Raw genomic sequence first — 26,082 nt, 5'->3', positions numbered from 1 at the left:
CAGATAAATAAATACACAACACTGAATCAGGAAATTTGTGTTTCAGCTGGCAAATAAACCCTGTTGGAGACTACTGTTGGGACTATTATATATACTTATATATACTTATAATGTTGTAATCGCTGACGAGAGACAGCCGCGAACACATCTACTACTATTATCCGCAAAGGTGCAGAACGCCGCGCCAGGAAGGAGATGCTTGCTTCGCAGTCCGGTTTCAGCAGTAGGGGACAAATACATCTTGTTTTGTTTTTTAAGCGGCACTACTTTGGCTTGTGTTATGGACGCAACCAAGTCCATTTAAGGCGCCATTATCAGTCACATAATCATACACGCATATCTATATTTACATGTTCCATACATAACACCGAGAACCCGTACAGCCCGGTGTTAAAGAAGAGCAACCTACATATCCCCCAAAACAGCAAAACATCGAAAATCTTGCCGTACACTTCTCCTAAGATTTCGCATTATCGTCTCCTGCGAGCCATGGTAACCGTTACCCTGCCACAAGACAGGTAATTTGACCACCACCACCACCACCATCACCACCACCACCATCACCACCACCACCACCACCACCGCCGCCGCATACAGCGCGCACAACTGAGAGGACAAGACACCTGAACCAGGAAATCTGTCTCCAACTTAAGAGCTCTGTAATGCCCCCACCCTAACCTCAAATCCAGGACAGCCCGGCCCCGCACCGCAGCCACCTGACGGGAAAGGACACCTGCGCCACCGTCAGGTTCACGAACACCAAGTGTGCAACATACAGACATACTTATAGACATACTTACATACTTACAGACAGGCATACAGACGTACTTACAGACAGACAGACATATGAAGAGACATACTTACAGACGTACTTACAAATGTACTTACAGACAGGCAGACAGACAGGCGCCCTATGGAAGCCGAAACACCCTTAGTCCCTCCCTGCCACCCCGGGGAATTACAAACAGGGGCCGGGGAGCCAGCCGTACAGCTCCCGAGCGGCTGCTACTGCCGTCGCTACTGCTGCTACAGCTGATGGCGCCACTTCCGCTGCTGCTACTGCTGCTCCTCGTGTCGCCGGCAAGCTGGGCTTCGCCATCCGCGGCCTCTGCCGCCATCACTGCCTCCCGACGGACGTCAGGCGGCGGCGGCGGCGGCTGCCCCGGCAACGGCAACGGCGCTCCCGCCACCGACACTGAACGCCTTTCGCCGCCAGCTCCCGCTCCAGCAGCTGCACCTCGGGCTAGCAGGAAACGCAGTCGGCGCGCCAGCTGCCGATCAGCGTCACTTAGCTGCGATTGTGATTGTGAGGAAATGGCGGCGGTGCCGGCTGTGGCTAGCTTCCGATTGAGTGCCTGTAGGGGGCCCACAACGACACATCGGCGGCGGCGGCGGCGGACGCGGTACAAGCCGCGGTGGCGAGGGTTACGACACGGCACATCCGTACACCCTCAGCCATGAACTCACACAATATATAATAAAAACATGTACCGAGGAAAAAAATGCCCACGTCGCCTCCGACACCTCAAATGCCAAAAGAAAACTTGTAAATGTAGGTTTTTTAAACTCTAGGAGGAAATCGTGAAATGAAGGAAACGCGCAGTCGTTTGGAGATTAAAGACGCGCTCACCCTCATTAATGCCCTCCCTAGACCAGCGGCGCTGCTCCATTCGTCCGTACTGGCCGAGTACGGTCGCCGCCACAACCTCGCCGCACTGTCGTCCGGCTGTAGCGGCGGCAGTAGCTTTACATCTAGCGGCGGCTGCAGCGGCGGCGGCGGTGGCGGCGGCTGGCGCCGATGGAGCCCCAGTCCGGTCACAAGCGCCGCGATCTCTCGAATACCCAGCTCCGAAACCCGATGTCGGACCAGGCCCCGAAACCGCGCCAGCCAGGGCGCTGGCGGGGAGATCCGCGCCGCCGCCATGGCGGCGGCGGCGTACGACAGTGTCTGGCCACGTGCCTGAGTCATGTTCATGGCAAAGGCTGCCTGCCATGCCGCCGCGAGCATTGGAGGCAGCGGAGACGCTACCGGCGGCGCCACGGGCCGCTGCGGGGCCGAGGCCGCCACCGCCGCCGCCGCCGCCCCCCGGTAAGCCCACGTGAGGCTACGTAGCATTAACACCTGCTTGCGAGGCGTAAGGCGCGCCAGAGCGCGTGGCGCCGCCGCCGCCAGCCGCGGACACCACAACGCCGCTTCGTACGGCGCGAACAGCCGCAGTCGCGCCACCGCCCAGGATAGATAATAAACCGTCATGGTGCCGATTTCCTGGGGGGCTCCGCCGCCGCCAGCGCCGCCGCCAGCTGCTATAGTGGCGGGGTAACGCGTCCGTCGCCGCGTCGCCCCCAGGCACGCAACCGCCAACAGCGCCGTCAGCAGCTCGGGCTCCAGAGGAGCCGCCGTTACCGTGACGCCGCCAGCGGCCGCTGCGGCGGCAGCGGACCTGGAAGCTTCAAACCATGGGCGCTGCCGCCGCTGCCAGCGCCAGCGCCGTAACGGCATTTGGAACAACCCCGCCGTCGCCGCTGCTGATGCCGCGGAAACAGAGCCGCGGCGACGCGCTGACGCCAGCCGCCGGTGCGTCAGCAGCGCCAAACTATACAAGACGTCTACGGCTTCCGTCAAGCTAAAGCACGCCGAAGATGCCAACGCCGGCGCCGGCGGCGCCGCCGCCGTTACCGCCGCCCGCGGCCGCAGCAGCGCGGGCGGCAGCCTCTCCACCACAGCCCCTCGCCACGCCCGCCACCACCACTCCGGCGGCCAGGCGCCCAGGGAAGCGGCCGCTCGGATCAGACACACGAGCTCCCCTGCGCTGTTGGAGGCAGCGCCGCCGCCGCCGCCACCACTGCCGTCGCTTCCACGGCTTACAGTTGCCGCCCGCTTCTGGATCAGCTCAGCGGCACGCTCCAAGACCAGCCTCGCCGCGCGGCGGCTCCGCGAGTCGAGACGCAGTACACCGTCGGCCTTCAGCCACAGCCAGCCGCCGGCCTCCTCCTCCTCCTCCGCCGCCGCCGCCGCCGCGGACGCCGCCGCGGACGCCGTTTCCATGTTTCCACGTTGCTCCTCGTCCTCATTCTCACACTTTGCTGCCGGCCCTACCTCCGCCTCCGCCGCCTCCGTGTCCGGACCCTCTGCCGCCTCCGCTCCCACCGCCGCCTCCGCCTCCGGTTCCACCGCTTCCCCAAGCGCCGTCAGCACCATGACGCAATCCACCAAGGATGACATGTACGGCACCAGCGCTACGGCCGCCGCTACCGCCACCTCGGACTCTGCGCGCTGCAGTCGCACCCCTAGTCGGGACACAGCGTGTAGACTGGTGGAGAAAGTACGCGCAGCGGCAGCGGCGGCGGCGGCCGCTGCCGTACCGGAGATTTTTTCTTCCGTACTTCCGCTAACCTGCATGTGGTGGCGGAGGGCAGACGGGAATAGTGGCCAGCGGGCCAATTTCCCATACCCTTGGAGCCAGAGTAAACCAAAACACACACAAACATACACGCATGCAAACACGCACACACAGAGAAAGAGGGAGAGTAATTGAGTCGCCAGCTCGAAATTCAACCTCAAGAGCCGGCTTGCAGGGAACACACATTCTCACCTCATCGCCAACCTTCTCCCCCATCGCCGCCGTCGCCGCCGCAACCATCGCCTCCTGCCGTACCACCTGGATCCAGCGACGCAGCAGCCCCCTCAAGCCCTCCTTCCACCGCACCACCCGGGACGTGTCCAGGGAGGGAGCGGCCCGCAGCGCCGCCATGGCCGCCAGTGCCTCGCACACGTCCCGCGAGGAGAAGTCCACGGCGCGCAGCCGCAACTGCCGCATGAGGGCACTGAGCACACGGCTCGGAAGCGGCCGACCTGTGGAGGGGTCAACACAGCTGCGGAGGGCGACCGTCAGAGCACGTGACACGGCGGAAGAGTCGTCGACGACGACGCTTCCAGCGGCGGCGGCGGCAGCTGGCGGCGGCGGCGGACCTTCCGGCGGCGGCGGCGGCTGCCGCCGCCGTCGCTCCTCCGCTTCCCGCCTTTCCTTTCTAGCTTCCATGAATCGTACGTGATGGCGGTCTAGTCGTGCGAGCAGCGCCGCCAGCAGGTCGCCGTGCAGGGCGGTGCGCAGGGGGGCCCAGTGTTGGGCGGCGGAGAGCAGGGCGGTGAGGTGCGGCAGGGAGAAGGCGGATAGACGGGAGGAGACCGCCTGCAGGGCGGCCAGGAAAGGGGTTGTGGCGGTGTGTCTGTACGTGTGTCTGTACGTGTGACTGTACAAGAATTAAAAAGAAGGGAAAGAAGCGTCTAGAAGAATGAACTTTTGATTGAAATGTAGTTAAGACTACCAGCAGTAGGATGGAAGGCGAGACCGGGACAGAAGGACGGACAAGAAGGAAGCGGCGGCGGGCCGGCTGAAGATGAAGGACACCCAAAATGTATTTATAGAAATTTCAATTCGAATAATAAAGCACTATGCGTTGGCTGCCAAGATCGGAGAACAATAGGAGAGGCAAAAGGTTATCGTCGTCCTTGTTTATAATCCCCTCCTAGGTTTTAGGGCCCCGTAAACAAACAAACTTGGTTTTACTCTTATTATTTCTGCACTCATGACTGCCTGAGGCAATAACCCACCAGCAGCAAAAACTCCTCCTCGACCTCGTCGAGGGCGACGTCAGCGCGAGCCAGCGCCGCCACTACCCCCACGACCTGCTCGCAGCTCAAGCCGCCGCCACCACCGCTGCTGCCGTGCCGCCGGCCGCCGCCGTGCTGCTGTACGGAGCCCCGCCGTGGCCCAGGTCCCGACGTCGACGCCGGTCCTGATTCGTAACTGTCCAATGCCTCCAAAAAGCCGCCGGCATTTTGCCGTACATACTCCGGCCATAGCACCGAAACCGCGTACAGCAACAGGCACACTTCCCAGGAACCCATGGCGTCACGCCGCCGCTGCCGCTGCCGTGACGGCGGCGGCGGCTGCGCCGGTGTGATGGGGCGCCGTCCGGCGGCGCTTGGCCGTTGCGCCAACGACGGATCATCCTGCAGTTGACGGTTGGCGGTTGGGTCGGCGGGATCCCACATCCAGATGGCCTCCAGCGCCGGCTCCAACGCCGCCGGCGGGAGCTGTAGCCGCAGCCGCGCTGCCGCCCACAGCGTCGCCGCCAGCTCCGGCGGGTCCGCGTCCGCCAGCACCTCCGAATGCGCCACCAGTACGGTAGCAAGCGCCGCCGACTCTGCGGGCGTCAATGCCCGGCATGGGGGTGCTAGCAATCCCATCGGCGGCGCGCTGGGCAGCTGCCGCCGCCGCCACCCTGGCCCCAGGCCGGCGTCAGCAGCGACGGCCGTATAACCAAAGCTGCCGCCGGCGCCGCCGCCCTCCCTGGCGGCAATCTGCTCCGCAGCAGCCAAAGAAGCACAAAGCTGTACGGCATTGAGCGGGCCGCAAACCTTCAGCTGGGCGAGCAGACTCGATAACGAGGTACAGCCGTACAGCGCAGCCGTCAGCTGCCTCGGTGTACGGCATTTCCAGCGCCGTACGGCGAACTGACCGTGGCCTGACGGCTGTACGACTATGTCCGAGCCGGGTATTGTTGAGTCGGGTGCGAGTACCGCCGTCGTCATCGTCGTCGTCGGCGGCGGCGGCGGCTGTATTTGCTGTCGCAGCGGTGCGTCCGTCTCCCGCCGCTGATGCTGTTCCTGCCGCTGCGTCTGGGGCTGTTGAGGCCGCTGTTGGCGGCCGGGGGGCTGCGACTGCCGGACTTTATCATGACGTGCGGAGTGGCGCTGACGGTGCGGGCTGAGGGGCGCGAAGCTGGCGGTGGTTTCGGAGGGCCTCCCATTGCCGCCCGAGGTGCTTCGGCCGGTGGCCACGGAAGGCCCATCAGAGCGGTGGCCGTCGTCGTCGATAGTAGCTGCGGTCTCAGCACCAGCTGCTGCGGCTTCTTGGCGCGGTGGCTTCGGTCCTGATGGTTGTTGCGATGCTGCGGGGACGCCGACTGTGGCGGCGGCCGGGAAGCGGTTTAGCAGCGCCCCAGCGTTGACTGCCTCAGAAGTGGCACGGGCGCGTCGCTGTGCAGCCAGGCGATATGATGCAGGCCTAAGCATGGTGGCTTCGTCCGCTGGGTGGCGATGCCAGTGGCAGGATGCAGGCACGGCTGATTGAAAGAGAGTAGTGTGCATTGATGGAGAGCATCTGTTGTAATGGTGTAAAATTGGCTAGTTTTGACTCCCTTACCAGGTCTCGGGAACAATCAACCGGCCGCCAGGTGGGCCCGGCACAAAGGCTCGCATCATCTGTATCTGTAAGAAGTACTGATAATCTTTATTAATCTTAAGAAATTTCACTAATAAAACCTCAGCCGCAAAACAAGGTAACAAAATGGAAGCTTATTAAGGACGCAGACACGTAAGCGCGGATGTAAGCATCACAGGAAAATAAATACGTATAAACCAACGTTAGAGACATGATGATGTTGTACATTTATCGACGGCTTGTAAGTTTACCCTGAGTTTACTTTGGGAGGTACCGTGTACGGCGTCTCAAGGCAAACAACAGCTTCTCTGCTTGCGGGGCTCGTTTGATGTACAGCTTCTACCAGATGTTAACGTGAATGGATTGATTTGGATATACTTTTGAGTGCATTACTGGCACGTCGTAAACAGCTCAGACACGCTAAGCGCATCCTTCGATAACACCCTAAGTACTGTAAGGTCACTTATTGCCGTCCGTCCACAAGATACTACAATGGTTCGCACGTGGAACAGAGAACCTAGCCCAGACCAGGATAAGGCCAGGAGGGACCGCAGTCCGCGGCATACACCTGTGAGTAACGTCTCCTTCTTAGTTTGCCTGCAAACCAGGACACAAAAGCCTTTATAATGTATTCGCTACCAAAGCTTAATCATGTTGCACCACCATAACTCTCCATAACTCAGCGTGGCCATCATCACATCAGCAACCCATCGCCGATGGCGCCTCGCGGCTCCCCAACCAGCCCTTCTTTCCAAATCAAACCCCTTCCCTCCCTTCCTTCCACTCTCGTGACCTGGATCCCACAGACTATCACCTACCATCCCAACAACGTCCGCTTTGCCTACGATGGCAAAATCAAAACGCCCAACTTCCTTAACGGCTATGATGCCCAGCTTTTAGAGGCTCGCGGTCAGATCAGCCCAGCCAACACCAACACGCACACCCGCTATGACTTCTCCAGCACCGGCGTCGGCAATCTCTCCATCAGCCTCGCCGCAGAAATGGCCAAATCCATAAACACCTGCGGCACGATGCGCGCCGGCCGGCCCAAATCCGCCACCGCACGCAGCCTCGTCGCCAATGACACCCGGTACGAACACCTCAAAGAGCCGCACAACGACCACGTGGGACCCGGAGCGTACGACATCGAACGTGCCGTACCCGGTGTGGGCCCGATGGCCCTGGACTCCCACACGTCCTCCGCATCCCCCCAGCGGGACCCTTACCGCCCCTCAGCGCCCTTCAAGGCGCCAAGGCGCCCCGGCAGTGCACAGTGGGTGCTACCCTGGGGCCCTGACGCGGTCTACATCTCCCCCGACTTCGTGGTGTGTTTTTTGGGGGGGAAAGGGGGGGTAAAACCACCCGGGGGGCTGGGAAAGGGGGGAAGGGGGAGATCCAAGGGGAAGGTGCCCGGAGGCAAGCAGCCTCGGGTGCTCTGGCCGCAGTCTCTCGGGTTTGCAACATGGGCAGGTTTTCCTCAACTTCACTGTTGAGTGTGCGTGCGTGCGTGCGTGCGTGTATATATCTGTGTGTGTGCACATGTGCGCGTCTGTGTTTATTGGTGTTATCCGGAACTCACGAATACCCCATTAACCACTCACTCCACATTGTCCCGCCCGGCCCCTATACACCTGTCCGCACACCCCACATCACCCGCACACTCACACACACGCTCTCCCGTGGTGGTATTTGTAGCCGTGATACAACAATTTCCCTTTCCTTTTCCCCTTCTCCCCCACACGCCGGCATGCCACAAACCCGCCACGCTGCACCACCGCAGCCAAGCCCAGATCATGCCCCGGCTTGGGATACCATTTCGGACAAGCGCCCCGACGCATCGCAGTGGCGACTCAACCACGCGCGCGTGATTGCGGCGGTGGTGGCAGGTGCGGGCACCGGCGGCGGCGCGGGTGCAGGCGCAGCTGCCGCCGATGCGCCGTTCAGCTCCGATCTGCAGACTGACGTTGCCAGCAGACCGTTGGAGGTGTCGTTGAGGGCGCAGCTCCGAAACCCGCATAAGGCGGTGTTCGCCAGCAAAGAGGTCCGTGTGCGCACGTGTGCGTGTCGGTTTGGAGTGTGCGTGTGGGTTTTGACTGTACGGATTTTGCTTTCCATTTGAAGGCACGGTCGACGGGGGCCAGGGGTTTTGGGTTCTTTGGGGGTTGGGGAGGGAGGACTTGATCTGGTTTGATCCACGTGCCCCGCCCGTTCGTCTGCTTGTATGTCCTTCCCTCCCTCCTTCCAGCGCCTGTCCCCTTCAGCAAGCATTTACATCCGTGTATTTGTTCGCGCCGCATCCCTTCCCTTCCATCATCGTCTTCCTGACCGCTTGCGTTTGTGGCCCTTCGCGCACGTTGTCTCCCCCCGCTGCCGGTACTCGGTGCCCCGCAGCCCCGGCTGACGTCACTTCCTCTGGAGCGAACCTCCGACCTCCGCTACTCGCGTCTCGCCGCCCTCCGCGGCCCCGATGACACCGCCCATCTTGGACCTGGGTCGTACACACCGCCCACCTCCGTCGGCGGCGCCCGCCGCTCTTCATATCGTATCTTCGTCGACCCCCTCGTCACACCGCAACCTAGCGACCGATTCGGAGTCGCCGGCGGCCGCGGCAGCGTCCTTGGCGGCAGCCAGTCAGACGCAGCGGCGATTGTGGCCGCGTGCGAACGCGGTACGGCACGAGCACGGGCGACGGCGGCGTCGGCGTTACAACTGGGATCGCCGCCGGCCAGTGCCGCCGCCGCCGCCGCCGCTGCCGGATTGCGGGCGTTGTCGGCGTGCAGCCACCGCAGTAGCTGTGGCGGCGGCAGTAGTGCCCCGTCGACACCTGGTTCGCGAAGCGTCGGTAACGGCGTGGCGCGGCCGGGTCCCAGCGCTGCTTTTGCCGGGACCTTCCGAGCGCACAAGGCTGGGGCATTTGACTGGCGAACGGACAGCGCCCTTGTGCGATATTGAAATTACTATTCATTAAATTTTACGGTCGCCCTAACCAAGAAGTATTACTTACCAAGATCATTTTACCAGATAGACTTACGAGATGTTTGTTTTAAATGTCTGCTAGATGTTTACCAGAGGTATTTATTTTCCGGATTCCTACCCGCGCGGATCAGTTGAACAGACAATGGACACACCGATGCAGGTTGTGGGACTGCTTCCGCCTCGGACATGATGAAGGGATGTTTGTGGGGGATGGGGGGTTGCGATGTGTTATTATGGAGGGGTAGGTGCGACGGTGTGTGTGCCCTGTCTCCAGCTTTGCAAAGCTGTCTAGTTCTGTGGAGGCAGGGAAGTGCGGTGGGGGATGGACGGGGGTGATGGTGGTGGGTTTGCGACGCTGGGAGAGATTGGGAGAAAACCCTAGGATTTCAGAGAGAGATGCCAGAGATTTCTGTTCCTCTAACCCCCCTCCTCCCCCGCCTGCTCCAGGGGACGGGGGGAAAGACGTTCAGAAGCTTTTCAGGAAACGGCTAAGTTCTGTAAGGAGAAGAAGGCGAGGAGGAGGGGGAGGGGGCCGAAAGGGGGGAGGGAGGACCTGGATGCGGCCGCCGCAGGTTGGCGCAGGAGTTAATAAGGCTCGCCGAGGGAAGGTTTGGGACGCTAAGCCTGTCGCCCGAAGCAAAGCCTTAACGTTGGTCCACTTGTGTACCGAAATGTGTACCGAAAGCAGCAGAAAAAATCTGTGCGCAAGAATCGTCACGTCATGTATATTTTTCAAAACGTGTGGTGATGCAGATAGACGAGCCGTTGCGAATTTAAGCTATAACGAAGTCAGCTGGCTAGCAGCAGGATTTCGTCCGGATTCGCAAAGAAAGCCGCAGCACCGAAAAGCTATTGGTAACAAATCAGCAAGGCGGTGACAGTTTAAATTGGGGGGGCTTTAAGGTTGCAAGTATACCTGGGGTTACGGTAGTTAGGGTGCGTGCTAGGGCTGGGATCTCGGTGCACAGCACATCCGGCTGTCACAGGAGAAAAATATTAATTGAGCGCTCCATAGCTGCAACGCATAGATTTGGGCAAATCCACATTTGTGGAACGAAGCGGGACAGCTAGGGAGCATGTCGGCGTACTATCTTGCCAGCGGAATTGTGGATGTCGGCTACTCGGCTTGCAATGTAGCTGACTCATCTAACAAACTATCGGGATCACAAAGGGCTGTCATGTGCCATCACTCACACACACAGACACACACACACACGCACACATACAAACACATACACACACAGACACACACAGACACTCACACGCACAGAGACACACAAGCAGGCTTCTGTACGGCCGGGGCCCCACCCTCTTAAGTAGACGCGGCCTAAACAATGCCGATCTTGTCAGGGGGAAGCACGCACCCCAGGACGGACGGGCTCACCAAATCCTCTAGTGGGGGGGTTGGGGGGGTTTTTGCTTGTTTGCTTGGTTTTGTGCATGTTGTCCACGAGGTGGTGCTTTGGTGGCTCGTGTATGGGCTCGGTCACCAGCTGCTATGTGTTCATCATAAGAGATACGTGTGTATACATACTGTACCCTGTACATCGCAACGACAGCTGTGGCGGGATGGTACTAACCTACGTGAACAGCTTGGTCCCGCATAGAGCAGACGAAAGAAGGGGGGGGCCAGTCCAATGCAAAGTCTAACGCGAAAGGAGAAGAATCGTAGAAGTATCAGGAATGTTTTTAATATAATTTTTGTATATGTACATATGTATAAATATATATGAATATATGTATCATATTAATTATATATGTATACATATATACACATATTTGTAAATTTATACATCACACGTAAGGCATATATATGGTGTAACGACGCAAATGCCAATCTGAGCATCCCGGGTTACGCCTTTGCTGTGTTACAATGGTATCGAGACGGGACCGCACGAATACCGAAATAAACTTCGGGTCGGCGGTTCGATTCTGGCAACCAGCAAGTCGCAAATTGGCGATTTCATGGTGTAATGGATATACCAGCGCACTGGCGCGAGGTGGGATGGCTCCTGTGCTCGAAATAATGGCCGAGGACGTCCATTGCTAAGTGGGGGGCAATGTAACGACGCAAATGCCAATCTGAGCATCCCGGGTTACGCCTTTGCTGTGTTACATATGGTAACATGTAGGCGTTACGCGGTCAAAACCTCGTGTACACGGGGGATCCCGCTTCATGCCGCATGCCGCGCCACTAGCTTTTCTTTCGTGTTTTGATGAGCAAGCACCACTAGCCACATGAACCATCTCTTGAACTGTGGGACCCGTACACCTCCTGCGCGGTCGTGATGGTGTGCGGTCGGATGTGTGTAGAATTTGAGAACACCACCACCACCACATGCTTGCTTGCTATCCACGCTCTTCAAAGCACGCACATACACACATACGTACACTGATACGGCAGCAGCTCCCGCGAAATGTCTGGGACACGACAGCCGCCGCGCTGAGAGACACCCGCCAACCCAACCCGGCTGAAAACAGAACAGAAAACGCAGCAGCAGCCTCCGGTTGGTACCTTGGCTTTGTTAGGTGCAGGTACACCACCACCACCACCACCACCACCACCACCAACAACAACAACAACAGTTACACTCTTCAATACCGCCGACGCGGCAGCTGACCAAGCCGACCTGACCTCCAGCTGCCGCTCCCCTTCCGCCCCGCTCCCCCCTTCCTCTTCCTTAACCACAAATCCAGCCTGAGGACCTCCAGAACCGCTCCATCACGGGAAGGGAGACAAAGGCACCACCACCTCGCCCCCTCCCCCAGAACAGCCCAAGGACCTCCCCCCCCTCCCTCCTCCCTCATCCATAAGGATGCCCGCACTGCATCCCTCTAGACTGTGAGACCCGTGCGCGCGCGAACACCCCCTCCCCCTCCCCCTCCCCTTCCTCCCCCTCCGTACAGTCTCCTTGACATTCAGCCTCGTTCCCTCCTCATCCGATTCAATTCCTCCATCCACCCCCCCCCCCGGAGCTTTCTCCCAACAGCCCCCTTCGATGGCCGCGAAAAGGACTCCTCGTCCTGGAAATCGTCTCGCTCTGCGCGAGACCACCACCACCTTCCAATTCATTCATACATACATATATACATACACACAGAACGTCAGCAACCCTCCCCTGCTGTCCCCGCGGACTCCTTCCCGAGGATCCTCTCTCCGTATCGGCGGTTCTTTTGGCAGCCAAGGGTTATATGACGGGGACGGAGTGGGACGGGAGTGTGTAAAAAAAGAACTCTACCAAAAGTTGTATCACTTCTTGCTTGTGTCGTACAGATCTTGTACGAGCTCCAAGGTAGGTTGTCCCTCTATGGCTCCGGAGCGGGTGCACGTACTTGCCCCCGCGGCGCTGGCGAACACAACCGCCTCCTGAAGCACCCGGGGGGAGGGGAGGAGGAGGGGGGTTATTCTCGTGGCTCAGTTCATTTAACACACACACATACATACGCGCACTAAATCTGGATTTTGCCACTAACACTGTCATTTTCGTGAATCTAGCACCGAATCGTGACGTGTACGGCACCTACCGTGCACATACTCACCTTGAGCAGCTGCGGGTTGGCGGACAGTGCGCCCAGACCGCCAGCCTGGGGGCGGGTGTGTGAGGTGGTGTGGGGGCGGGTGAGTTGGAGGTTTAAGAATGCGTGTGTATGTGTGCGTGTGTATAAGGCGTGGGGGAGTAGCGTAAGTTAAGACGGCGGGTACTGCAAGCGTATTGCACATCGCCAGCCATTCATACGACTCCGGTAGATCCTAACCACCGTCTACGCCCCCCCCCACACACACATACCACCACAACAACCAGTACACCCGTTTCTTCCCTCGACCCCGCCCCCCCCCTCCCCCACCAGCCCCGCCCCGCCCATCCCTGCCCTTCAGGACGTCGGCAGTCATTCCTTTGCCTTTGTCGCATACCAGGTCTCCCCCCAATGACTACTAACCATACCTCACCCCTCCCTCACCCTCTCCCTCACCCCACCTGCGCCATCTTGACGATGAACCCTGCAGTGAAAGCGTCCCCGGCGCCCGTCGTGTCCGTAACACCCACCTGCGGGTACAAGCGGGGGGCCCCGGCAACAAAACACACACACTCACACGCATGTACCTGTCAAGCGGGCCCCTGAGAGAGCGCCATCCATCCGCACATCACCACCTCGCCGCCAGGCATCAGCACGAGGTGTAGCAAAGGTGTGGTGAACTGAACGAGAGCTGCTCCGGAGACGCCGTACACCCGTACATTCACTTTTCCGCGATCTAGTTCGTGAGCAGCAAAAGCACTTATACACGGCCATACATACATACATACATGCATAGATACATACAGGCATCCTCACCTCAAACGCCGGCACCACCCCGCTGTGTTCCCCCTTACTGGGGCTCCGAAAGCAGTACGACGCCCCCTCCGGGCCCGCAGTCACCAGCACACCCCGGGCGTTGGGAAACCGTTCTGCGACCTGCATGTGTATGTATGCGTATTTGAATGTGTGTATGTGTGTATTGAAAGGGGAGGATTGTGCGTGTATGGGGGAGGTTACACGGACCAAAAATGCAAAGCATCAACTGCCAACTGCCTTTTCAAAGGACCTGAAAGAAAGGACACCCCCCCTGCAGCCCCCCCCACGCTGCAGCCCCCCCTTCCTGCATGACAACTGGTCGCCCCCTAACAGGCGCACTACTGCAAGGCAAGTTTATTTGAAATTGTGTCGTACACGCGACCACGACACCGGGCTAGCTTGTCGCTTGCCGTGGGTACATGGCGCTTCATGTGTTGTGTTGTTATGGGGTCCAGGAGCTCCGGGCTTCCAAGCTTAAAACACGCATACACATGTACACGCGCATGCATACATATATACATACATACATACATGCACGCACGGTCCCACCGAAAACCCCTTAACCCCTCCTCTCATCTCCACGCGCCACACACATACACACATACACACACATACACACACTCACTCACTCACCGCACACGGGTTTATGAGGGCCAGCGCCAGTTTGATGTCACACAGCGCCTCTAAATCAGCATCACTAAGCTTGATGACGTCAGCAGACTAAGGAACCGTACGGATGTACGAGTGGGTGAGCGGGCGGGGGCCATGTCTATATATCAATATACATCAATACATATGTATTAATATATATATATATGTATATATATGTGTGTGTATATGTGGGGCATGTAGAGGGTATCACCCGGGAAGAGAGAACTCTTCGGGTGGCGGGCGGGGCGGGGGGATCTGCGAAAAGCAAAGAACTCAACTGCTGACTGACGTACAAAGTAACGAAACTGCGTCGGCAGTTTATCGAAAACTCGGCGGAGTGGCGGTTGGCAGGTGTGGATAGTGTGGAGTGGGTGGCGGTAGCAGTGCTAGGGCCGGACGATAGGTGGTTGGGAATGGTCGGAACGGTTGGGAGCGGTTGGGATTGGTTGGGTCAGGGCGCATTCATGACGTGTAAGCGGCACAAGGGTAAATCGGTGCGGAAGTCCAATGACATCAACCCAATCGCTCCCCCACCTGCCCACACTCCCCACATACATAGCCAGCCTGTGGGACCTCCAACCCCCCAAGGGCCCCCTGCCCCCCCACCCCCCACCCCACCCCACACACACCCCACCTGGAGGTATTCTAAAATGGTCTTCTTGGCCGCCGGAAGATCATTCCAGAACACGGGCCGCCAGTTGACGTCAATCAGTACGGTGGCCCCCGCCTCGCGGGCCGCCGCCACAGCACGCCGTAGAGCCGCCGCCGTGACGGGGTACGACAGACCCAGCGTCCCCGTCACCAGTACGGCACCCGGCTGACGGTGCGTTGAGGCGTGCCACAGGACGTGGAGTGACATGCAAGCGAGGGAGATGGACAGGCCGCCATTGCAGTTTAGTAAAAACCCGCAACCCACCCACCCACCCACCCACCCAGCAGCCCCTTGGGCTCTCCCCACCCGGAGCTTTTGACCCTCCAGCAGTTAGTGGCCTGCACGAGCCCGCAGTTGTCTGTTTTGGTGTTTTCTCCCTGATAATGATACCACACCTCCTCCTCCCCTTCTTTCCCCCCTCTCCCCCTGCAGCATCAGCTTTGCTCCCTAGTGGTTTGTCTTTCCCCTCTCCCCCTTTCTCCCAACCCCCCTTCTCCCCCCCCCAACCTCTCACCCGCAGCTCCCCAAGCGGTAACCCCTCCGGGTCGATGAAGGCGTCCGCATACCCCTCCCCGGTGCCCGGCAGTCCGAAACCCGCAAACTCCCGGTCGCCGGTGGAGTCACGAACCACGTACACATCCCGCGTGGGGCGACCCGCGGGTCGCTGGACAGCGTGGAGCTGTACACCACGATCTGAGAATCGCGAGGACGGGAGGGAGTCGGGACAGGGAAGGGAGGGCTCCTGAGGAGGAAAACCAACGAACACGTACTGCCCGATGACCGAGAGGTTCAGTTTCTCAAAAAGCAGCACTAGCTAAGCAAAACCGCGCAGTTTCCCGTGCTTCGACGTCATTACCTGGCTGTGATCCGTATTCAGAGTCAGACATAAGCACACCCCGCACTCAAGTGTCTTGTTTCCAGCGCTGTCCCCGCTCCCCGCACAAACCCATATCCCCCACCCCACCCCATCACTGCTCCATTTACCAAAGGTTCGTCTTACCCCACCCGATCCCATCCAAGCACCGTAACATCACGCAACAATAATAAAATATTCAAGACACATCCCGCCTTTAACGTACAACTGTACGGCGCGACGCGAATTTCTCAAATTATGGTGACCCAAATCGCATGACCTTCGACGTCGTCCTAAGACATACCCACGAGTATCACAGAACCCCTCACCTAAAGCTTCACCGCCCCGCTCTGAAACCCCGCCCTCCGTCAATAGCACCTGAGTTTCAAGTGGCACCATGTACCCCGGTACCACCCGTCCACCACCACCTCACCCCGGCAGACCGCCAGCAGCTTCTCCCCCCACTCGTCATCGCCTAGGGCAGTCACGAAGGTGACGTCCAGGCCCAGTCTCGCAGCGGCTGTGGCTACGTTGCAGGGTGCTCCACCGGCGTGCGGCGTCCAGGACTTGACCTTGTCCCGCGGGAGGCCCTTCTGGTCGGCAATCAGATCTGGGAAGGAGAGCGAGCGAGAGAAGGGCGATCGAGGCGGTGAGGTGCAGCTGAAGATGGTCATGGCATTAGGTGATGTGAAAATGGTGGGCTTGGAATGATGAGGATAAGGGTACTAATTGCTGTGGCCTTGAACGTATTTAGGGAGTCGGAGTTGAGCGTGAAATTGTAGGTATGTGGGTCCCTCGGTACCACTGCTTCGCGTGCATCTGTAGGGGTGTGAGATGCGTCATGGAAACACCGATATGGAGTGTAGAAGGGGTTTGACCAAGCAAGTTTGTGACTTACCAAATAAGGCTTCTCCAATACAGACCACTTTATTTGTGCCAGGGATCTTGGAGCTTGCTTGAGTAGTGTGCGATGCATCCGCCACCACCCGTAGCCGTGAGCTGCGACCGCGGACCGCTGCGATCACCGGACGCGGAGCGGTGACGGACCATGGAGGCTGATGATGCCGCGCGAGATAGTCTGTCCGGCGAGCCGTGAGCCCATGGTTCGCGAGCGACATCATTCCACACAGTCGCCCCGACAAAGTGCACCCAGAACAGGTAATCAACCTATTACAAAAGTTATAAAAGTCTTTGGTACTTGTCCAGGAAATGGGCAACTGGTATTACCCAAGTCGTAAGAAATACCGTACGCCGGAACGACACTACCAGCTTGAAACACCAAAGTGGTCTGCACACCAAAGAGCGAAGTGCGGCGCGTTATGGAGAGTCGTTGATTGTCATAAACTTGCAATGGCAGTGCAAACCGTGAACAAGCGGCGAACCTAACTTTTGAACTTATTGAAACAGCAGTTGAAAGCTGTCGCGATCGGAGACTTTAAAGCTTGCTCCATTGTATTTCAAACATAACTTATATCTTCCTACCTTTCCTTAGGCAGGCGGCGCACAAGCGGCCATAATTTAGCATCCCCCAGGCTTCTTGCCAGATACTGCTCTTGCCCTTGGGCTTCTTGAGGAATCCTCCTTCTATACAGCCAAGATACTTAAACGTGTGTGAGTTCAGATCTCATTGCGCTTATACAACATCAAGTAACTGGCCCCCACACGGTGATCAGCAACATCGCCAGCGACGTCGGTTGACACAGCCAATCCATGAGCTCCCCTCTGCGCCAACGCACCGGTAGCCGCCGTCTGGCTCAGGAAACCAAGCCGCAAGATGACCCACAAGCAGAACCCGCGAAACCCCTCCATCACGGCGGAGGGCCACCAGATGCCCAACTGTTGGAGCTGCCTGGGTACGCCCCCTTTGCTGCTAATGCTGTTATCTGCATCCGCATCTGCTTCTGCTGCGATATTATCAAATAGAGCTTTCCGAAGCAAACAAAGACCAAGTTAAGCGGAGCCATCAGGCGGCCTAACCACCACGGCAGCCCTGTGCGCCGCCGCCAGAAAGCTTTTCCAGGTCTTCACCCTTTCCTCGCTCCCTCTCTCTTCCCGTCCCCAGTCCCCGGCGATCCGCGAGGAACCGCAGCGAACCGGGGGATGAGGAACCGCCGCCGCAGCCACCGCCGGGGGAGAAGAACCAGCAGCAGAAGCAGAACCGGCGGCGGCAGGCCGGGACAGTGAAGAAGGACCAAGAGCACAAGCAGCAGCAAAAGAAGCAGAAAAAGGAAGCGGCAGCGGAATCAAACATGCAGGTGGAAGCGGAGTCGGAGCAGGCAAAAGAGAACGTTAAGCCGGAGGGGAACATGGAGGTGGATGATGTTGAAAAAGGCGGTAACCATGGCGGCGTGAACCTCGTCCAGGAGGGCAAGGAGGAGGACGAGGGCCAGGAGGAGGAGGAGGAGAGGAGCAAAAGGACGGAGGAGGGAAAGGAGTTACCCGCGAAGCGGGTAGGTACTGCATGTGCGTATGTATGTATGTATGTATGTATGTATGTATGTATGCATATATGTATGTGTGCGTACAACGGTGTTTATGTAAGGTTTCATGAACTGAACGGCGAGAAGGTAGTGCTGAACGAGAGGGAGGTGTATGTAGATGTGTGAATGACGCGACCCTTCCACGCTTGGTTGCTTGACATGTTGGAGCTCGTGTGTTGATGTGCTGCCCGGGGTTAGCCCGGGGTTGGGTTTCAGGAAGCGAGCGGAGGGACGGAGGAGGCCACAGAGGAGCAGGACCCCTCCGCACCGCCACACCTTTTGAGGTTATCCTAGTTATCCTAGTTACCCAAGTCGTGGTCGAACGAAGGAACGAACGAATAGACGAACGCGGTGACCAAGCGCAAACCCCGGCGAGACTGGAATAGGACTGGGTTGGGTTGGGTTGGGTTGGATGGCCCCCACGTCAACATCACGTACCGAGGGTCGGCCGTGCCCTGCCTGCTTCGGGTGGGAGCGGGGGCCGTGTCAGGGATGACGCGCGTGTGTGTATGTGTGTGTGTATTTCATTACAAGGCTTAAGTCTTCTCGCGCCTTCTCCACGTTCCTCCTCCTCCTTCCCAGGCTTCTGTTCCTGGTTTATTTTGCGACCCCCACCTCAGCAAACCCCGTCCTTCAACCCACCTTCCGTTCCAACCCCTTCTGTCGTCCCCCCCCCCCCCCGGCTACTCCCAACAAAGCCCCGAGGCAACGCACCAGCCGCCGCTCCAGCCCCAGCCCCAGCAGCTGCAGCTGCAGCCACCAAGCGGCCCCGCAACGGCGCCGGTGGCTCCAAGTCCGCCGGTAAAGCCGCCAATGGTAAGGCCGCCAACTCGCGGTCCGGTCCCACCCAAGACATGGAGACCCAGTTGCGGGTGAGTGGGGCCCTATACCGGTCGCTCCACCTCCTCCACCTAGTCCACCTCCTCCACCTAGTCCACCTTTCCCCCACGTCCCAGTGCTCGCCCCTCCTCGGAGGGAGAGATATGACCCGACCTCACCTCCCGGGGCTGCGCGTGTGGGAGGGGGGTGGAGGTCTGGGAGAGTCAAGGCCTTCGGAGTCTGTCGGTATGTGTCTGGGAGGCCTCTGGGGGCAGTTGTAACGGTAACGGTAAAATGGTAACGGTAAAATGGTAACTCCTGGAGGATAGTGGGGCCCCCATCTTGTATCACAATTCGCACACACGTCGTCAACCTCATGATCATCCTTACCAACTACGCCGCTAACGTGCACCCCACTTCCCGGGTCCTCTCCCCTTTACTACTTCTGGCGTATCAGAGTCTATATCCCTCTTGACATCAGCTTCACTCGTTCACTGGTCCGCCTTCTCCCCCCCTTCCCCCAGCAGCTTCACTCGTTCACTGGTCCGCCTTCTCCCCCCCTTCCCCCGCCCGCCCAGATTCACTCGTTTGTGGTTCGTCTTTCCCCCGCCCGCCCCCCCACAGGCTCAGGGCTACCTGGCAGTGGGCGGCGCAGATGAGGCGGGTCGGGGCCCTCTGGCGGGTCCCGTGGTGGCGGCCGTGGTGGTGCTGCCGCCGCGCAGCGACCCCGGTCTGATGGGGGTGGGGGCGGAGGGGGATGCTCCCTGGCAGCCCCCTCCGGGACTCAATGACAGCAAGGCCATGAGCGAGGAGGAGCGGGAGGCGGTGTACGAGCAGCTTACAACCGACCCGCGGGTCAAGTGGGCCGTGTGAGTGCAGACTGCTGCAGGGGGGCTGATTGCGATATTATTGATTATTGTGCGGTGCGGTTTCTCCCGGAGGGGTGTGTATGTATGTAGGGGAAAAGGGGTGTTCTTAGTGTTAATGGTTTCGGCGCTGTGGGCTGTGTTGCGTCCCTGACATTGCCGTTCCGGGTCGCACCAGTCGGTTGGCCCCCCCCAGTTTCTATATGCCCATGAATTCCCCTCCCCTGCTCCTTATCCTCATCTTCACGCACACACTGCCGTACGCACACGCACACACACACATACGTCATCCCGACAGGTCGGTGGTGGAACACGAGGAGATTGACCGCATCAACATCCTGCAGGTGGGTTAGGGGGTAGTAGAGGGTATGACTTCAGCGGCATTGCAAGATTGCATGTACAGACACAGTGTGTTTTAGCACCTGATGTCGCTCCCACGTGAGGAGACCTAGGAGGCAGGATGGCCTAGGAGGCAGGATGGCCTAGGAGGCAGGATGGAAAATAAGCGTCACGTAGCTGCACACACACACACACTCTCCCCCCTGCACTTCGTACTGCCACATCCACTCCACACATACCTCACACATCATATGTGGAAACGTTCACCCAGCCAAATCCCACAGCATTACACCCGTAATGGCACACATGGATTGCCGTACACATCGCACTTCCCACCTCTCCAGCACTCCCGGTGTCTCATCGCCCGCGAACCACCGCCACCAACCACCGCAGGCGGCCCTGGGAGCCATGAGGGAGTCCGCCGTCAAACTGCTGCAACAAAAACAACAACAGGGGCAGCAGCAGCAGCAGCAGCAGGATGCTGGCAGTGCTGCAGCCGACCCCCCCTCAGCACCACCGCCGTCTCCCGCGCTAGACTTCCTGTTGGTGGATGGCAACCGGTGTGTGTGAGCCTGGGTGTGAGCCTGGGTGTGTGTGTGAGCCTGGGTGTCTGTGAGCCTGGGTTTCTGCGGCGGGTGTTTGTGGTGAACACACGTCTGAAGTGGATGTGTGTTGGGGGGTCTGCTGTGGTGGCGCTGCTGGTGGCACACCATGTTGACCTAATGCGGGCCTCCTCGCTTTCTTCCCCCCGTACCTACGGGTACTCTGTTCCCATCCGTTGCCCTCCTCCTTCCCGCTGTAACCCTACCTACCTGCCTACCTAAGCACTTGAACAACATCGGGCGTCTCATCAATGATGAATCAATTGCTGGGCCATGGAAGGAGTCGCAGTTGGAGGCATTTTGGCGTTTACTTGCTTCCCGCCCTTGCACAGAATCTCCCTCTTGCCCTCTTGCTGTCATCCCCCCGCCCCCTCCCCACTTCCCCCCCCTTCACACACACACACACACACTCCTCTTCCCGGTTGTTGCAGGTTGCCAAAGGACCTGCCTGTCCCGGGTCGCGCAGTGGTCAAGGGAGATGCCACCGTCAGCTGCATCGCTGCCGCCAGCTGCATCGCCAAAGTGGGTGCTGCATCGTTGGATGGGAGGGGAGGGAAGCTGGGCTGGAGGGGGGAGGTTTGGGGGATAAACGTATTACCGACATACATCCCCAAATCAACTTGCGAGCTAACCAGGAACTAAGTTGATGCGCCGTTGATCCGCTAGATTTGGTTGGATGCTGGTGGTGAGTTGCCGAACCCAACGAATACATTCCGAAGTCGGATTGGGTGGCGGATTAGGGTGCCCCTCTAGCAGGGGAGAGCAGGGACTGCCCCGGGAAAGGGGGCCGCTGGCGAAGTTAACCACCCTGTAACAACATACATACGGCCCCATTGGAGGGTGATGGTAGGCCTCAAGGCTAGGGTTTGAATGTGGTCGAACTTCCGTTACATGGAAATCTGTCCTTGCTTCCCCGTGTTGCTGCGGGTTACTCACCTCCCGCCTTCCCTCCTGCCTTCGCCCTTGGCAGTGGTGCTTGGTTGCATGCATGTCGGCACTTTGACATTTTCTTGCTCCTTCTTCCTTTCGTTTCCCACTTCTAGCCTCATTTCGAACCTCCCCCTCCCCCTGCCTTTCCCTTCCCGCCATTCCACTCCGCCCTCGCTCTGTGACTACTGCCAGGGCCCCTACTCGTCCTCGGCTGCATCCGCAACCTCTCCCTTAACTTTAAGGATTGTAAACCGATTGAACAAAGTTACCGACAAGTTATAAACATACTCCTTTACTCAAATACTCCGCGAGGTGGGCCTTTCGAGATGGTGATGAGTTGCGACGCATGGTGGTGAAGACCCGATGACCAATAGTGGTGGTGATGCTGCTGGGTGGCTGATACCGCTCCCCGCGTCCGCAAACCACTGAAATGAACGTGAACGACAATGCCGTGCCGTGCCTTGCAGTGGATCCGAACCTCTTATCCCCACCACCTCTTCCTCCCGTCCACCACCACCATCACAGGTGACACGAGACCGGCTGATGATGAAACTGGACGAGCAGTACCCGCAGTACGGCTTCGCGCAGCACAAGGGCTACGGTGTGCCCGCGCACATGGAGGCCATCCGGAAATACGGTCCCAGTGCTGTACACCGACGGAGCTTCGAGCCCGTCAAGAGTATGACCGGCTGGACCCGGGAGGCTGCACTGGCGGCTACTGGCGCGGCGGCTGCGGCGACCACCGGGTTGGTCCAAGCGAACAAAAGGGGGAAGCGGCAGGGGAAGCAGTCGAAGAAGGCAAAGGAGGAGGAGGAGGAGGAGGACGACAGAGAGGTAACGAAGCCGGAGGAAGACCGGGGGGAGGAGGAGGAGGGGGATCCGAAGCAGGATATTGCAACCGGAGCCGCCGGTGTTGGCCGGACAGGGGCCATTCAGGGGGCAGCTGGCAATCGCCGCGGCGTCCAGGGAAGGGCAGAGGGGCTTGGGAGGGGCAGTGGAGGGGGGAAGGCGGGCGAAGGGGCGGCCTCGGGCGGGGCTCCTCGGGGTCGCCGGGGCCGGGTAGCTGCGGACGAGGCTGAGAAGGGCGATGAAATGGAGCCGCAACCCGAGGAGTGGGAAGGGGAAGGGGAGGAGGGGGAGCAGCCACAACGGAGGAAGAGAGTCACGGCCGCTGCCGCCGCAATGGGGGCCCAGAAGGCCCCTGCTGCGGGGCTGGGCGATGAGGGATCAATTGCGGTGAGAGGTCGTTCACGCCGGGGGACACGTGGCGGCGGAGGATCTGAGTGAGCCGTGGTGAGCTCCTTGGGCGCGTTTCTCCCGCTGGTGGTTATTATGCAAGTGGAGGCAGTAGCAGGAAATGGAGGCGATAGCGGTTCAGCAGGTATCAAGACAAACAGGTCCACGCATGGTCCCAGCGGGGCCCTGCAGGGCCCATACGCGAGTGGCGCATAATGTTGACGAACACGAACACGACGAGCTGCATTGAATGTGATTTTCCATGCTGGTGCTTAATGACGGCCAGGACAAGGGCTGCTACGGTGCGCGTGCGTTATCATTGAAACATTACGGCGGACATAGCACAAGCTGTTGCGGCGCTGGATGGCGTAGAAAAATATTAGGTCCGGCAGTACGAGAGGATGATCCTCAACCACTTCCCTTGTATCACTGCGTAGTGGGCAGCCTGGTGGACTCCGTTGGCCACAGGTGGACTTCCACCCCGCAACCGGGGGTGCTGTACGGCCGCAAGAGAAGTCCTTGAATGGCTTCAGGGCTTAGCTTAGTGCGGTAGCTGGACATGATGATGATGGACATGATGATGATGATGATGCGTTTCCGAGTTGGACACGGTTGTCTACGCGCTTACCTGGGTGCGTGAAAATAAAGTAGTAGTAGTAGTAGTAGTAGTAGTAGTAGTAGTAGTAGTAGTAGTAGTAGTAGTAGTAGTGGTAGTAGTGGTGGGGTGCTGTGTAGTCATAGTGGTAATGTGGAACAGGATGGTTACGTCCCCTGATGGTTAACACCTTTCCAGGCTGCCTAGTAGCGAAGGGGGCCCGCAGCAGGTGGCAGCTATTACTGCCTGCATCTGCAACAAAAAAGCTCTTTGCCCTTATTCATCATGCAAACTGAAAGCCACGCTCCAAGCTCTCGCAAATTTTCATACGGATCTTACAGACTTCTGGTCACCTTGGATAGGTACGGCAGATAATGCTGGAGCTAAAGTTATGGTGTTCAGCCGTTAGCGAAGCATAGCTCCGAAATGCTTTGCTTCAACGCAGCCAACATCGCATCGCCAATGCCGCCAAGTATCATCGGTGCCTTGTCCCCTTCCAAGGAAAGCACCAACACAGAGCCGCCTCCCCAGCCGGCAGGCCGCTGGCTGACATTGTTGATGTCCGCCAGCGGCATGGAGCGACTGACCCCTGGGTCGGTCACACAGACAAACTCTAGCCGCGATGCATACAAGTGCAGTGTCCCCTCCTTGTTGCGCAACACGTTCACCAAATGGCAAGGAGTTGACAGCAACGGTAGCGCGCCGCTCTCCGCGGCAAGACCGGACGCACCGCCGCCTCCGCCTCCGCTGGCAGTAGTGGCGGCTGCGGCTGCTGCCACTGCCGCTGTGTCAGCGGGCCCCCCCGCCTTCAGTAGCTTGCTGCTGACGCCGGCGGCGGCGGCAGCGGCGGCGGCCGCCCCCGATGGTGTGGCAGCGGCAGGGACCGCGCTTGCGGAAGAGGACGTGAAGGCGGAGAGCAGCGCCGCTGCCAAGTTGGCGGGCTGGGAGGGCGGTTTTGGGAGGCCCAGCGGAGGTGTAGCGGCACCCGACGGTGTGACGCCGCCGCCGCCTGCGCTGCCGTTGGCCCCACCCGTCGGCGTCTGTCCGCCGCCGTAGCTCATGCGGCGACGCGGGGAGTTGCCGTGACTGGCGGTGCCGCCGCCGCCGCCGGTTAAAGCCGGGAACCCGGGGTGGTTGTACGGCACACGGCTTACGGTGGGGGTTCCGTTGAGAAGGCTCCAGAGTCGGTCCCTCTCCCCAGCAGCAAAGCCGTACAAGTGGTACAGATCACCACCTTTATCGGCGTGCAAAGTAGGGTCGAGCAGAGGATGGTACGGGGGCCAACTTGAGAAGGATGGTTTACGGGATGGATAGTGCAGCTTGGAAAGCTGGGCCGGGAAAATAATGAAGCAGACATACATTGATAGCCAAGGCATCCAGGCCGTATATTTGCTGGCCGTACACTGTCGCAACATTGCCGTACAACTTACCATGCGTCAAAACCAGTAGAGTATCGGGCCCCTCTCCTCGCGCCACCTCCCGAACCGTCTTCGGAAGCGGCGAGGCAGTTTGGGGGCGGGGTGAGCGCCGGGGTATGGGAGGTGGCAGGTGGTCCGGTCAGCCCGAGTTGGGGGGAAGGGAGCAGTGCGGAGTCAAAATCGCAGAGAAATCGCAGACCCAACGTTTCTGAACTCCCAACCCCCCTTTAAAACACAGCTACAACACGCTGACACAAAAAAGCACATACATACATACATACACATACACACGCGCGCATCCTTGTACACATCCACAAAACCCTCAACCCCCCACGCACACATTCGCAATTCCCGCCCCCCCCCCATCCTCACCCTCCCTTACCTTAAGCTTGATGTGATGGGTGATGTCCGTGATACCCTTCAGGTCGCCCGCCAGCATCGTACTGAAACCCAAAACCCGGCTGGTGACGTACAAACACCCCTCCCTCCCCCACCCGCCCCCCGCTCCTCCCAACAGCCCCCCGCCGCCCCCACCCCCACCCCCTGCACCAGCACCACCCCCGAGCAGGGGAAGGCCTGTACCCAGCCCGGCAGAGGGCCCCAGCGCCCCCAAGGGGGGACTCAAATAGCACGAGGCGGTGGCCACTAGTCGCTCGGAGGCACGAAGGCCGAAAAGGACCTGAGGGGCGAGGGATGCGAAACACCCCATTAGATAGGGGCGGGGGAGAGGGATGCGGGCCGGGGTGAGGGGAGAGAAGGGGAGGCGGGAGCGGGGTGGGAAGGTCTTCCCGCTCACGTTCCGTTAACAGTCCACCGTTAAGCACCGAAAGCCCAAAGATTTGATTTACGACAATTTGTTATGCTTTGTCCTACTAGTTGTTCTAGCTGTACTAATCAGCTCAATGCAGACTGAAACCAGCTTCGTACTGTTTTTACTATCAAAGGACCCCCGACATATCCCCCGGCCACACCCAACCGGGGGCCCACCCCAAAAGAGCTTTTCTGTCATGTGACATCCAACTTCCAGTAACTCTCCCGTTTCCCCAGTCCCGCCCTCACTCGCCTCCCGGCACACGGCTTGCTGCTGTTCCCCTCCCCCTTCCCCT

The 26,082-nt window shown here is 59.1% G+C and overlaps 5 protein-coding genes across 5 annotated transcripts in view; 2 read left to right on the top strand and 3 right to left on the bottom strand.

Moving 5' to 3' along the window:
• Positions 1-679: 679 nt before the first annotated feature.
• On the bottom strand, positions 680-6,079 carry VOLCADRAFT_87768 (uncharacterized protein; the record flags this gene model as incomplete). The annotated part of the gene is made up of 6 exons (XM_002947356.1): positions 680-733; positions 1,137-1,355; positions 1,868-3,394; positions 3,594-3,853; positions 3,971-4,190; positions 4,613-6,079. The coding sequence occupies 6 exons, from the start codon at positions 6,077-6,079 to the stop codon at positions 680-682; spliced, it is 3,747 nt and encodes a 1,248-aa protein (XP_002947402.1).
• Positions 6,080-6,719: 640 nt separating this feature from the next.
• On the top strand, positions 6,720-9,179 carry VOLCADRAFT_87767 (uncharacterized protein; the record flags this gene model as incomplete). Its single annotated transcript, XM_002947498.1, has 4 exons — positions 6,720-6,797; positions 7,034-7,552; positions 8,008-8,268; positions 8,619-9,179. The coding sequence occupies 4 exons, from the start codon at positions 6,720-6,722 to the stop codon at positions 9,177-9,179; spliced, it is 1,419 nt and encodes a 472-aa protein (XP_002947544.1).
• Positions 9,180-9,330: 151 nt separating this feature from the next.
• Positions 9,331-16,882, bottom strand: VOLCADRAFT_103482 (uncharacterized protein; the record flags this gene model as incomplete). The annotated part of the gene is made up of 10 exons (XM_002947355.1): positions 16,590-16,882; positions 16,125-16,301; positions 15,353-15,531; positions 14,821-15,003; positions 14,169-14,255; positions 13,536-13,655; positions 13,181-13,249; positions 12,744-12,788; positions 12,537-12,570; positions 9,331-9,497 (listed from the first exon to the last, which is right to left on the bottom strand). Exons 1-10 carry the CDS (start codon positions 16,810-16,812, stop codon positions 9,331-9,333), a joined length of 1,284 nt encoding a protein of 427 aa, XP_002947401.1. The 5' UTR covers positions 16,813-16,882.
• Positions 16,883-17,401: 519 nt separating this feature from the next.
• VOLCADRAFT_87765 (uncharacterized protein) lies at positions 17,402-23,503 on the top strand (the record flags this gene model as incomplete). Its single annotated transcript, XM_002947497.1, has 9 exons — positions 17,402-17,544; positions 17,754-18,141; positions 18,870-19,043; positions 19,615-19,859; positions 20,155-20,200; positions 20,589-20,755; positions 21,229-21,319; positions 22,253-22,963; positions 23,432-23,503. The coding sequence occupies 9 exons, from the start codon at positions 17,402-17,404 to the stop codon at positions 23,501-23,503; spliced, it is 2,037 nt and encodes a 678-aa protein (XP_002947543.1).
• Positions 23,504-23,956: 453 nt separating this feature from the next.
• Positions 23,957-26,082, bottom strand: part of VOLCADRAFT_87764 (uncharacterized protein) — a gene marked incomplete at both ends in the record, with an annotated part of 19,925 nt that continues 17,799 nt past the window's right edge. Inside the window, 3 exons of the mRNA XM_002947354.1 lie at positions 23,957-24,792; positions 24,989-25,046; positions 25,359-25,519. Of these exons, the coding sequence (XP_002947400.1) occupies positions 23,957-24,792; positions 24,989-25,046; positions 25,359-25,519 (1,055 nt within the window). The remainder of the gene's footprint in view (positions 24,793-24,988; positions 25,047-25,358; positions 25,520-26,082) is intronic.

Source organism: Volvox carteri (genome assembly GCF_000143455.1).
Source record: "Volvox carteri f. nagariensis unplaced genomic scaffold VOLCAscaffold_6, whole genome shotgun sequence".
In the NCBI taxonomy this organism is placed as follows: domain Eukaryota; kingdom Viridiplantae; phylum Chlorophyta; class Chlorophyceae; order Chlamydomonadales; family Volvocaceae; genus Volvox; species Volvox carteri.
This window is presented reverse-complemented; position numbering and strand designations above follow the sequence as displayed.